We start from the raw sequence: 14,437 nt of genomic DNA, 5'->3' as shown, positions 1-14,437 counted from the left end.
CAGTTCACACATGAATAATGGGCACTTGGGCAAAGTACTGGAGGGTGACTATACTCCAGTGAGGGAGTCAACATCTTCTGGAGAGGAGGAAAGGGGAGAAAATTGGAGGGAAGTTTGAAAAAAATATATCGCTGCAATTTCTGAGATTAACACTACAGACTGTAAAACAGTCCACTGAGGCTTCTGAATCACTTCGACTGGTCACTGGAGCACATTTCCCCAACATTTTAGCAAGCTATTTAAAAGAAAAGTGATGCCTCTGGTTAGCTGCTTCTATATTCATTTTGGTCTGTCTGCTCTCATTTTCACCTCAAATTATATTCAGAGTTTTTTTTAAATTTCAACTTGTGCCTTCTGATTATAGAACACAAGAAAGCCCCTATTACCCAGTGGGAAATTCCACAAATAGAATCTAAATAACAGGGACAAGACCAATTCAACTAGGTTAAGAGGAAATGGCAACCCACCTATTCATGGTTACAGGGCTGTTATCGAGAGCCACCTACTAGGACAGAAGAATTTAAAGTCTTCAATATAAATAGGGAAAGAATTGGAACTCTATGTATGCCTTTTCGGACTATGGTTAGTTGAAGTCATATAGTATTGAGGTACATATAAAACCCGCTGAAACAAATCTGGTAATGCTATATTGCAGGCTTACTAGCTTATTGTTTCCACACCACAGTCTCAAACTATGTGTTGCTCGAAGCCATTCTCCAGAACTAAAGGGTGATGCTGGTACAAGTCTGTGGCCATCCTCCCCCACACATCAAGCTCCTGATTCCAACTCTGCCACTGTGGTTAGGTGCCGACTGAAGGCTAGGCTCTTTCCCACAGATAGACCTTCATTGGACCAATAGTTCTGTTTAATAATTCTAATTTAATAGCATCATTTCAATGAGGGAACTCTGCCTCCTCGTTAGCAATGCTTGTCTTTTTCCGGAGAGCAAGAAAAGGAAAGGGAACAGCACTGAATCTCAGCTTGGAAACTGTCTCCCGGCAGGCCAGGCTGTGATTACAGCCCCAAAGGCCCATCTGACACAGGGAGCTAACCTGTATACCACTTCTATATTCTGAATTTCACACCTATATGCTGCTATATTCTGAATACCACTGTTCTATTACATAGAATTACATTGAATGTACATCACAGGAACAGGCCTGTGGTCCATGCCGGTGTTTATGCTCCACATGAGCCTCCTCTCACCCCCCCTTCGTCTAACCCTAACAGCATAACCTAATATTCTGTTCTATTTTATCCTGAATTCCACACATACACGCTGTTCTATTCTGAATTTCACACCCATACGCTGCTATATTCAGAATACCACTACAATACTCTGAATTTGACTACAGTATTCGAAACGCTGTTGCCACATTCTGAATATCAGTGCTATATTCTGAATTCCACTGTTCTAATCTGAACTCCACTGCTTTACGCTGCTATATTCTAAATATCATTCGGAATATTAATGCTCTATTCTGGATTCCACTGCTATATTCTGAATACTACTGCTGTGTTGTGAGGTCAGAGGTCAAGGCGCATGACATCAGACCATGTCATACAAGCTCATTTCCTACAGTTACCCTCTTCATTTCACTTTAATGTGTCAGCCCACCCCTACAGCTCTTAGCTTGACCATCCCTGGCTGTGAATAAAAACAAAAGTCAAAGATAAAGATTATTTCTTTTAAAAATGATTTTCAGAACAATAAAGAGAAGTAAGAACATGATATATTAGCAGGTCCCAAATGGTGACAACTGCTGTGGTTACAAAAAATGACGGTCATTTTCTAAAAAATAAAGGATCATTAATAACTAGCAGTGAGTTGCTTCAATCTGGGGCTCTGCCAGTCGTCCGAAATTGATTTGAGTTTCACTTATATGGATTATCAGAAACACTTGATTGAATTTTTTTAAAAAGCTGTAAATGATGGAAATTGGAAAATGCTGAAAGTACAAAGTATGTGTGTCTGAAAAGATTAACGCAGCTTAATATTTGAGAGGGAGACTTGTTATCAGAATTGTCTGTCAGAACAATCGAGACCGTTTGCCCATTCTAATCAAGATTCCTCCCCTACTATGTCTTCCCCGGAGCGGAGAAACTACGCCATGTTCTCCGCAGCCTTCAACATGTCATCAATGAGGACAAACACCTCGCTATGGCCATCCCCACACCTCCACTACTCGCCTTTAAACAGCCACCCAACCTCAAACAGACCATCGTTCGCAGCAAATTACCTAGCTTTCAAGAGAACAGCGTCCACGACACCACACAACCCTGCCACGGTAACCTCTGCAAGACATGCCAGATCATCGACACAGATACCACCATCACACGAGAGGACACCACCCACCAGGTGCATGGTTCATACTCCTGTGACTCGGCCAACGTTGTCTACCTCATACGTTGCAGGAAAGGATGCCCCAGAGCATGGTACATTGGCGAGACCATGCAGACGCTGCGACAACGGATGAACGGACACCGCGCAACAATCGCCAAACAGGAGGGTTCCCTCCCAGTCGGGGAACACTTCAGCAGTCATGGACATTCATCCACCGACCTTCGGGTAAGCGTACTCCAAGGCGGCCTTCGAGACACACGACAACGCAAAATCGTCGAGCAGAAATTGATAGCCAAGTTCCGCACCCATGAGGACGGCCTCAACCGGGATCTTGGGTTCATGTCACGCTACACGTTACCCCACCAGCGAACAAATATTATCTGTTTTTAATATAATGGGTCATTTGCTGGCTTTCTCTGCCTTCCGGATGTTTCTGCCTCTCTCTGTTTTTTTTTCCTGTTTGTTTTTTTGTTGAATGTGTATTCGGGGGTTCTGCAGGTGACACCTCTCTGTCTGAACACGGTGATTGCCTTGGCAACGGGCAGTTGCAGGGGCATTCTGTAAACACCATGTATTGTTCTATATGTATAAATGCGTAGGCTTCGAGGAGCTCCTGAACATTTACCTGAGGAAGGAGGAAGCCTCCGAAAGCTTGTGAATTTAAAATAAAATTGCTGGACTATAACTTGGTGTTGTAAAATTGTTTACTATGTTTAACTAACGTGTTTCCAGATGCTGACAAACCTGTTGTGTATGACCAGCATTTGCTGTATTGATTGGGGTTGATTAAATGGATGGGGTAAATGTTCTAAGTCTCTGCTCCCAGCGTGGAGTTTTGCTCACTGGGAGCACAGACAGGAGAATCAGATGTGAAAGTCAGCACACCGATTAGCAGTGGTCCCCAATTTCTTGTTGTGAGTTGAACATGCTTGCTTTTACCTCTGATTGGGATTGGAGCCTCGGAAAATTTACGCCAATCTCTCGTAACTTACTGCCACCAATGTGTTGTTTTATATATACCCTTTCATATTTTCTTTATTTACAGTTTTTTAAAATTGTGTACTTCCGCAGTTTTCCACTGTTTTCAGTCTGTGCTGGAGTTAGTATAAGTTTTACAGTGACATTCTCCAGTGCGTTAACTGTGATAATCATCCAAATGCTCAGGGAAGTGGCGTTTAGCTCCCCCTATTGGTAACTGTGCAGACATTCCCTGCTGTGAAGACGGTGAAGCACTGTCATAGTTTATAAAACTACTGATCATCACCACAGGCACTGACGACCAGTGCCTGGTACTTATATTATTTAGCAGTAAAATGTGGCATCTACTAAACCTCTTCACAGTCTAGGACAGTACTTTCAAGTAGTAAGCAGAGGAGTTCATATAACCTTATGATGGAGGCCATTTGGCCCATCGTGCCTGTGCCATCTCTTTGAAAGAGCAATCCAATTAGTCCCACTGCCCTGCTCTTTCCCTGCAATTTTTTTTCCTTTTCAAGTATTTATCCAATCTAGTTCTGCTAAGTATGTATTTACATTTATTTGTGCTGCAGTGGGGGGACTAGTTGGTCATTTTGGGGCTCAAGTCATAGCGTCAAAGGAGAAATGCTGCAGGTCAACTCCAGTGGGTCAGGACATACTGTGGGAAAATAAGATTTTTAAAAGGCAAATGACTGGATGATGTGTTGGAGATCCAAAGTGCTACCCCGAAGAGTGATACGATGCAAATTTGTGCCTGAGATCCTTTGCACGGTGAGTTCTGAATCTCAGTCATGCTACTGTGGGGAAGCAGTGAATGGAATCCAGGTGTTTCCCCATGGGGTAGGAAAATCAGAGAGGCAGTTGACCCTAACCACTGCAGCACACCTTTTAAGGACTTCTTGTATTATTTTTTTAAAATTTCAGGTTCCTGGAGCCTATAAGCATTCATGCTCTTTAATCCATAGACTGGCCACAGATTTGTAGACCAGGGTAAAAGTAGGTGAACGAGTCTGCCACTGGCCTATCTATACTTATATAATCTGGGAATGTCAGTCAGCCGTCTTAAGGCTACTGCAGGCCTTTCTCGTGTTAGAGTTTTTCACCCCAGCAAAGATCTGTAGGTTTTTAAAGGAAAGCTAATGTGTTCATTGCATCATTAAAAAAATACTTAAAATCAAGCAATGCCAGCAGTAGTTTCTGAAGAAATTTAATTTTTTTGACAGGGATCATCAAAATTTTCTGACCTAACTGGATGGAGGCTGTGCTTGTACCAGATATCATTATCTCGTCCACTGCTGTGCAGTGCAAACTGCGTTAGAATTTGTCTTGCAAAGCTATAATACAGACTGTCAGATGTGGCAGTCAGCCACAAGGCCAGTTCCCCCACTGCTCCATCAGTACTTTGTAATGCCCACATTAAAAGAAGGGAATTGTTGTTTTTTAATGTAAAAATAGAAAGCAAAAAAGCCCCAAGTGTTTTTAATTTTAGTTTTTTTTTACTAATCAACTGCAAAGATTAGCATGTACCATTAGTTTGCTTTCCACTGCAACTAATACCTTAACCAAAGCAATGCAGCTGGGCCCTGTGAAGATCAATTATAATATTTTTCCCTCCAATTTCCTCCTCTCTCCTGGAGTTACTGGTAGGATATGGTTCCATTGATGCCAGCCACCTGTGATATCGTACCCAAGTGGCCATTCTAGATTGTGAGTGTCAGCGGGCTATTTGGCTGTGGGGGTTATCACAGTCAAGCCCAATTTTGGCCCTCTTCAATGTCCATACACACTCGCCATTCCAGCAGGGGGTCAGTGCATAGATCAGGAGGAGGAGTGCCAGCGGATATTCCTTCTCTGTAGCCTAGGGACAGTGAGACTAATTACAGCACCACCTCCACTGTCCTGAAAGAAAGACTTGCATTTCACAACCTCAATCACTTTACAGCCAATTAATTACTTTTGAAATGTAGTCACTGTTATCTAAAACATTTACCTAATGTTTTAGTAATGTTGGTCGAGGGATAAATATTGGCCAGGACGCTGGGGAGAACTTCCCGTTCTTCTTCGAATCGGGCTATAGGATCTTTTATATCTACCTGAGAGAGCTTAATATCTCATCCAAAAGATGGCACCATCTAACAGTGCAGTACTTCCTCAATACTGCACTGGAGTAGCAGTCTAGATTGTGTGTTTAGGTTTGCTGGAGTGGGGCTTGAACCTACAACCTTCTGACTCAGCAGCCAGGATGCTAGCACTGAGCCACAGCTGCCATCTAGTCCTGGTTCAAAGCAACTAATTCAGCACAGACCAGAGATGAAACTTGGGACCTTCCTGGTCTGTGTGGCTCAATCTCTCACTGGGCAGGGCCACTTAACTAACTTAAGGCACCGTGGAAGCTCCTCTGCAGGTTTTCTGTACTGTGAATTATAATGCTGTAAGCTGCAAGTAACTGACTTTTATTTGTACAGCTTCTAGTTCAAAATGAAAATACTTTGTGGGATTTGTTCTGATGTATTTATATTCCCACTGATAGTTAGGAGATAGTCTAGTTGTTTCTTTGCTGTGTGTGGGGAGCGGGTGCTATGTGCATATTGATAGATAAAGAATTGCTTTGGGACAGATATTGCAGGCCCGCAGTTTAATATTTAATAGTCTCTTTGATTAACAATTGCTCCCTTGGTGTTAATAGAAGTGTGAGTACATTTCTGTGTCTTATATTAAAGCAAATGAAAAAGACATTATTATTGGGCTAGGGGATAGGGCGGGGGAGCGGGACTAGCTGGATTGCTCTTGCATCGAGCTGGCACGGACTTGATGGGCCAAATGGCCTCCTTCCGTGCTGTAACCTTTCTATGATTCTATGATTGGCCAATGGCTGGTTGTCAAATCTGTTTAACAGCTTAAATAGTTGGACGTTTTTATACCTACTGTTTTATTGTTTAGATATTTGTAATAATGGGATTGGTGATCATGATACCAATACAATGTAAGACAAATTAAGGCAAAATGATTTAATGTCACGCAATTTTTTTTTGTGTAATAAATTTTTCTCCAACCAATTTTCTCCCCTTTCTCATGGGTTTTGGGAGACCTGGCTGTTTTTTCCCCTCCCTAGCCCAGGGGCACAGAGGCCAACTGTAGCATCGCCACTGCCTGAGATCAGATAATGTAGTACAGACTGGGAATCAAACCTGAGACCTTCTGGTCTCTATTGCTTGGTGGTGTCTTGGATGATGGCCATTCGGCCCTTGCTGAAGCCAAGTTGTTCCCTTTATTTGTCATCTCAAATTGCTTCCACCAGCACAAGCACCAGTGACAGATTGTAGTCAGCAGTACATCATTCTAGTGTTCAAAACACTCTCTTCAGGCACAATCCACATTTGCAAGGACAAAATCTATAATTGGATTGTTGGGTTATTTTCAAATTTCAAGTGGGCAAACAAAATTCAAACGCCCACCATTGCCCTTTACTGATATCCCTATGACAACACTGGTGCCAAAGATTGCTAACCTGCTGCTTCTCTGTTTCAGCTGTGTCGAACCTGGACAGGGAGAGTAAACTAACAGTTCACTACCGAGCTCCATGGCATCAGCAGGAGAATGTACTTCACCCATCGACCAGACCACCATGTGTAGAGGAACTTCACCAATGTGCCAAACGGAAGCTACAATCCCTGCATAGAGGTACACACCTTGCTTTAATTTGTAAATGTCCATGTTTATTAACCTTCGGAAATAGGTACAGTGCAGAGTTAACTCAGTGTTGATATGTGTGTTAGCCTCATGATCTCCATTTTAAGGTTCAATAGTTTTTTGAAAAAGACGAATATTAAAGGACTTGGGAAGTGAGCAGGTGAGTAGGATTAGACTCGGTGGCTCAAACTCCAGTGCAGACTTGATGGGCCAAATGGCCTGTTTCTGTGAGGTATGATTCTATGTTAATAGATGCTAATTAGAACTTCTAATTAAAGGGAGACAATTAATGCATCATGTTATATTCCCTTTAATATTTATCATATCTCCAAACACCTGTCATGTTTTGTGCTAACTGCATATCACATGTCAAGGTGGAAATTGTCCAGCATCCCAGTACTTGATCACAGCACCAGGTCCAGTTTTGGTCACCGAAACACTGGGAAATACTCAAGCTCTGGAATATGTGCAGAGAACAGCCAACAAGGCTGATCCCCCAGATTTGAGGATTGAGTTAGGAGGGAAGACTGGAGAGACAGAGGCTCTTTAGCCATAGAAAGAAGACAACTGAGGAAAAGGTAAATCTGGAGCAAGGCGAGTCTTAAAGGTATGAGGAGAGGCTGTAGGTTCAAACTAGCGAAAGGTGAAGTTAGGAGTGACGTCAGGAAGAATTTCTTCAACACAAAGAGCGATCGACACTGGGAATAGACCTCTGGGTACAATAGTGCAGGCAACAATCTTGGAGTCATTCAGGACCCAGTTGAATGAGCAGCGAAAGGTGTGGAGGACTGTGCAAATTTTTCCCTCTGGGTGGTTGGACTAAGATGGGTTGAATTGCCTTTGTCTACATTGTGATCCTAAAGCCATTCAAATCAATGTAATTTCCACTCTTGTGTTTATTCAGCTTTGTTGAGGTATGCATAGAGTAATTGTCTAATGAATTGCTGAGCCTTTCAAGTCAGGAAGATCCCAGGTTCAATCCTTGTGCTGATCTCATCCAGGGCAAGTGAAGAGGGCTTATAAATAGTCTTAACAACTCTGGGTTAGGGAGGGGAAAATTGGCGGGAGTCCTTGCTCCTGATTACTGTCCAGTGATTAGATACCTAAAACTAAAGCAAAATACTGCGGATACTGGAAATCTGAAATAAAAACAGAAAATGCTGGAAACACTCATGGGAACACTCAGCAGGTCAGGCAGCATCTGTGGAGAGAGAAACAGAGTTGATGTTTCAGTTTGATGACCTTTCATCAGAACTGGAAGAAGTTAAAGAGTTAACAGTTTTTAAGCAGGGAAAGAGGGGTAAGAGGAAAGAAGAAAATGGAAAGGTCTGTGTTAGGGTGAAGGGCAGGAATGATAAAATGACAAAAGGGGATGGTAATTGGACAGGTTAAGAAACAAAAGATGGGTCTAGAGGGGCTGTAAATGGCAACAGCACAACCAGCACCTGTTGTCTAAGAAAATGGGATTGGTGGTTATGATCTGAAGTTATTGAAATCAATGTTGAGTCTGGAAGGTTGTAAAGTGCCTAATCAAAAGATGAGGTGCTGTTCCTCGAACTTACGTTGCATTTCATTGGAACAGTGTAAGAGACCGAGGACAGAGAGGTCAGAGTGGTAGTGGGAAGGAAAGTTAAAGTGGCAAGTGACCGGATGTTTATGCCTATGTGTGTGTGTGTGTGTGTGTGTGTGTGTGGACTGTGATTTCCCCATGGTCTAATTGTCTGCTGAACTACCTCTCCAGGCTATTATTCACACAACGTATGGCCACTTGGGTGGGGTATCTGTGGAACCATAACCCAACAAAGAGTCAATGTTTACAGGAGGAGAGGGGAGGGGAGAAAATTGATGAACTGTCTGTAGAACTGGAGCCCAACAGGAGTCAATGCCTTCAGGAAAAGGAAGCAAGATAATTTTTTTGCCAGTGTTCTGACTGGGAGAAAATCACTCTGTTTTCTGTGCTGTTTTTTTATAGCAGTGTAGACATCGTGTATTGTGCTTGTGCCAAAAATAGAGTTGTCACTGCACACAGGGAAAATCAGGGGTGACATCAGTAGGAACTGTTGTATTCATTTTCAGATCCTATCCACCAAATCATTTACTGAACAGGCAGCAGAGAGACGCAAAAGGTTGGTCATTAGTTTATTATTTTTCAGTGTGGGTAAAAACAGCAGACGTTGCAATTTTGACAACTGCATCCTTGTGAAGTGGAAGATAAAATGCACATTCTGCACACAGATCATCTCATTATACGAACGTGGGGTGAATCTGTATCACCAAATCAATATATGAAATGCAATTCAGCCGAATCAAGCTTGATTGCAGCAAGTTCACATTCTTAGCGACCTGCAATCAGAACTATTGGAAAAGCTGGGACCTAGGATGTGACAGATGCAGACCGACAGCAGACCATTTACCTTTATCCCATTCATCTTGATTAGAGGAGCAGTGGTTTATTTCCATTTTGAGAAAAGTGCCCAACATATGTGCCAAGATTGCTTCTGTGGTGTTGCCCGTAGGTACAATGATTTTATTTTAAAATTCCCTTCCATTTTCGCCCTTCCTCTCTTGAAAGCAATGGTCCTAGCTGGATGTGTGTGTGTGGACATCAGCTAAAGACAGGATCAGAATATTTTCTTGACAATAATCAGGTACAGAAACACTGGCTCATTTTCCCATCTCAAGCTCTGAGCTGCTGAGTCATTGTTTGCACCTCTACTAGGTAGCATCTTCACCTTTGAGTTACAAGGTCGTGGGTTCGAGTCCCACTCCAGAGACTTGAGCACATAGTCTAGGCTGACATTCTAGTGCAGTACTGAGGGAGTACTTTGGATGAGACATTAAACCAAGGTCCCGTCTGCCCTTTCAGGTGGATGTAAAAAATCCCATGGCACTATTTGAAGAAGAGTAGGGCAGTTCACCCCAGTGTCCTGGCCAATATTTATCCCTGACCCAGCATCACTAAAACAGATTATCTGGTCATTATCACATTGTTGTTTGTGGGACCTTACTGTGTGCAAATTGGCTGCTGCATTTCCTATATTACAATAGTGTCTACACTGCAAAAGTACTTAATTGGCTGTAAAGCACTTTGGGACGTCCTAAGGCTGTGAAAGGCGCTATATAAATGCAAGTCTTTACTAGTACTCCAGGCTGAGATCAGCTAACCAGCCCAGACTGGTGATTGAATTTAGGACTGTCCTAATCTGAGTGGCATTGTTCTAAATTGGGCAGTGCAGCTACCCACTGATGCACCACGGGTGATCTGTGACTCTCTTTGTGTACAGATATGATGTTTATATATTGGTCTGCCATGCATGGAAACCCATCACCATGTTTAAAAGTCTCCAAACCAGACTACTGAGCAATTGACAATAGGATTACCATTTGCAGGATATGGACTGCACACAATCCCCGTGGAGACATTACCTACTTCTCTAAACCCAGAGAATTTATATGCAGATTGATAAAAATCAATTAGGGATTCCCAAGTAAGCATAGGGTCACTGCTGGAGTTAGTTAAACTCGTCCGACTTCATTATTACCTCAGCCAAGTCTACTCCTGTTCTCACCCAGTATCTGGACGTGCTTACATATTTAACCAGCAGGGATCACTGGGCAGTGATCAGGAATGGGAATGTACTTTTGGTATCTCTAGACTTGATTTCTCCAATGTCTTTCATGCCAGTCTCTCATTCTCCACCCTCCATAAACTCCAACTTGTTCAACATTCAGCCTCCTATATCCTGTCCCATTTGCCAATCTCGCTGCCCTTCATTGGCTTCCAGTTGCCCAACACATTGAATTTGAAATCCTTGTCCTCAGTTTCAAATCCCTCCATGGCCTTACCCTCAGCTGGTGTGCGACCACAGGCAGCAGATCGTGCAGGTCAGTGCCCGGCTTTTCTGACAGTAGTCACGATGCCCTTATGCTGCACTGGTCCTCACTGCCCCCTCTCTTTCACCCAGACCATCGGGTGTCAGGCTGGCTGCTTGAGGACAAGGGGTTTTCTCTGGTCACGTCGCTCGTGACTCCCGTCAGGAACTCGAGCACAGAAACTGAGGAGCACTACAATCAAAACCACGCCTCAACCAGAGCTATGATAGAGCAAACTACTGGCATTCTAAAGCAAAGGTTCTGCTGCCTGCACAGATCTGGAGACATCCTTCAGTGCAGCCCCGCAAGAGTCTCCAGATTCATTGCGGTAAGCTGCATTCTCCACAACTTCGCTGTGCAAAAGGACCAGCCCTCAAAGCCACCTCAGGAGGAAGAAGTGGAGGAACAAGATGAAGAAGGCCAGGAAGAGCAAGGGCCAGCAATGCTGCCAGTGCTCCAAGGCAGCAAATCATCAATGAGTGGTTCCGTTCAATTAACCTGCCCACCAACACACCAAGGTCCCACCATCACGCCCGCTCCTTACACCCAGCTGACGAATGTCCTCATATTCAACACCAATGCAAAGAAACTGCTGCACAACAGCAAACTGGTTCATCACGGTTCATTTCACGATTAATTACAGAGAAATTTCAAAACTAAAAATCACCCTTGTGCAAATCCCTAGTGCCTGTCCTCTGTGCTCATTTGCCTATCCTAGTGCTCCTACGAGGTGCTTCCCCAATGGCTACAGCATGGGAGATGGAAGGTTGTTGAACTTCTAGCGAGGGCACTCGAGACAGCTGTGACGGGCGACCTCAAGGAGCCCTGGCCAGTGAGGGCCCGGCTGCGGACTGCTGCATCCCGGTGGTGGCAAGGGTAGTCTGGCCCAGCTGGCTACCTGGCACCAACACCGGCACTGATTGAGAAGCAGGCGGGGGAGCGGGTGTGCTGTTATCCTGAGAGAGGACAGCCTCTCTGCCCCTCCCATGGTGCCAGTGCCACTGTCATGAGGATGTGTCTCAGCAGTCCCACTGCTCTGCACGAGAACAGAGTGTAGGAGTGATGTGATTCATTGGAAACCCCTATGCAGGGGCTCCTTCATGTCTTGAAAGTCAGAGGAGATGCTGGACCCCAGAGCTAACCTGGCAGTGATCTCAGCTTCTATCAAAGCTCAGAGCTGTCACCGGAGTCTCCGTCACTGTGGGGCCTGCTGCAGTGTTCAGGTAGCTGACCACATGCTCCATGGTTGATGGTATTGTCTCTATGTCTTGCTCAAATACCCCACACCAGTTGAAGCTGGACTCCTCCGTGCTCGCCAACATTGTGCGTCGGCTCGCTGGCAGAGAGGACAGCCTAGCAATGATGGAGAAGTTGGTCTTACACAGTCATTAGTCTTCTTCTTTAAGCTGGGCCCTTGAAGTCAGCTTCTGTACCCTCTGTAGCAGGGCTAGGATGGAGGCTCGCTCTCCGGCGAGCTGGTTCCTGGGCCGTTCTATCTCCCTGTCCTTGCCGCTGCGCATTGTCTGTCCGACTGGCTCTCTGAACTATGCAGGGTACCAGTTTCTGAACTGGTGCATGCATGAGTAAGGTTGAGTGACATCATGCGCTCAGGAGGGATCCCCTCCTCTTCCTCTGCTGCGGCTGAGCCCGTGACTTGTGATGGACCTGTAAAGGGAGGAGAGGAACGAGGGTTAGCAAGGGAATGCAGAGCTAGATGAGTGGCAACTCAAAGCAGCATCACTTTATCATACAGAGTGTATGTGGAAGATAACTCAGTGAGAAGAGAAGAAGAGGGTAAGTTGGCCGAAAACCCTGTGGAGCCTATCACCCAGCCTCGCCAGTCACAAGACTCCTGACACACCTCGTGCCCACAGTCTCCATTGATGCCTCCTCCGATGGGAGAGGATGTGGATGGACGGTGGCCCTCCTCCTGTTCGAGTTTGCTCCTCATTATTGTGTCACAGCTTGTCCTGAAAGAAGAACGGAAGTGTGTTGGTGTGTGGCCTGGTGAAAGGAACATCGGAACCGGAATAGGCCACTCAGCCCCTCGAGCATGTTCTGCCATTCAGTTAGATCATGGCTGATCTGTATCTGAACTCCATCCACACGCCTTGGTTCTGTAAACCTTAATACCCTTGCCTATCAATCTTTCTTTTGACCCCCAGCCTCAACAGCATTTTGGGGGAGAGTGTTCCAGATTTCACGACCCTTTGTGTGAAGAAATGCTTCCTGACATCACCCCTGAACGGCCTGGCTCTCATTTTAAAGTTATGCCCCCTTGTTCTGGACTCCCCCACCAAATGAAATAGTTTCTCTCTATCTACCCTATCAATTCCTTTAATCATCAGAAACACCTCAATTAGATCACCCTTTAATCTGAACAAGGAAAGGTTTCGAAGATGTGCCTGTCAGGGTAGAACAGTGTTGCTGATGGGTGAAAGGTGGGATAGGTGTGAGGAAGTGTGAGCAGTAATTGTGAGGAGTGCAGTAGGTGTAGAGTGTGAGGAAGTGCGGGCAGTAATTGTGAGGAGTGTAGTGGGTGCAGAGTGTGAGGAAGTGCGGGCAGTAATTGTGAGGACAGTAGTGGGTGCAGAGTGTGAGGAAGTGTGGGCAGTAGTTGTGAGGAGAGTAGTAGATGCAGAGTGTGAGGAAGTGCGGGCAGTAGTTGTGAGGACAGCAGTAGGTGCAGAGTGTGAGGAAGTGCGGGCAGTAATTATTAGGACAGTAGTAGGTGCAGAGTATGAGGAAGTGTGGGCAGTAATTGTGAGGACAGCAGTAGGTGCAGAGTGTGAGGAAGTGCGGGCAGTAGTTGTGAGGACAGTAGTAGGTGCAGAGTGTGAGGAGGTGTGGGCAGTAATTGTGAGGACAGTAGTAGATGCAGAGTGTGAGGAAGTGCGGGCAGTAATTGTGAGGACAGTAGTAGATGCAGAGTGTGAGGAAGTGTGGGCAGTAGTTGTGAGGAGAGTAGTAGGTGCAGAGTGTGAGGAAGTGCGGGCAGTAGTTGTGAGGACAGTAGTAGATGCAGAGTGTGAGGAAGTGCGGGCAGTAATTGTGAGGACAGTAGTAGATGCAGAGTGTGAGGAAGTGTGGGCAGTAGTTGTGAGGACAGTAGTAGATGCAGAGTGTGAGGAAGTGCGGGCAGTAATTGTGAGGACAGTAGTAGATGCAGAGTGTGAGGAAGTGTGGGCAGTAGTTGTGAGGAGAGTAGTAGGTGCAGAGTGTGAGGAAGTGCGGGCAGTAGTTGTGAGGACAGTAGTAGATGCAGAGTGTGAGGAAGTGCGGGCAGTAATTGTGAGGACAGTAGTAGATGCAGAGTGTGAGGAAGTGTGGGCAGTAGTTGTGAGGACAGTAGTAGATGCAGAGTGTGAGGAAGTGCGGGCAGTAATTGTGAGGACAGTAGCAGATGCAGAGTGTGAGGAAGTGTGGGCAGTAGTTGTGAGGACAGTAGTAGATGCAGAGTGTGAGGAAGTGCGGGCAGTAGTTGTGAGGACAGTAGTTGGTGCAGAGTGTGAGGAAATGTGGGCAGTAATTGTGAGGACAGTAGTAGGTGC

General features: G+C 45.1%; 1 protein-coding gene across 4 annotated transcripts in view; it reads left to right on the top strand.

Annotated features, from left to right (window-relative positions):
- The window catches only part of nhsb (Nance-Horan syndrome b (congenital cataracts and dental anomalies)), a 417,867-nt gene that overhangs the window by 286,354 nt on the left and 117,076 nt on the right, over window positions 1–14,437 (top strand). For all 4 annotated transcript variants that reach the window (XM_067992667.1, XM_067992665.1, XM_067992666.1 and 1 more), the window contains exon 2: window positions 6,852–7,004. In XM_067992667.1, coding sequence (XP_067848768.1) covers window positions 6,852–7,004 — 153 coding nt within the window. The remainder of the gene's footprint in view (window positions 1–6,851; window positions 7,005–14,437) is intronic.

The sequence above is a fragment of the Heptranchias perlo genome, chromosome 11 (assembly GCF_035084215.1).
Source record: "Heptranchias perlo isolate sHepPer1 chromosome 11, sHepPer1.hap1, whole genome shotgun sequence".
Taxonomy (NCBI): Eukaryota; Metazoa; Chordata; class Chondrichthyes; order Hexanchiformes; family Hexanchidae; genus Heptranchias; species Heptranchias perlo.
The sequence above is the reverse complement of the archived record's forward strand: the minus strand, read 5'-3'. Positions and strand labels throughout refer to the sequence as shown.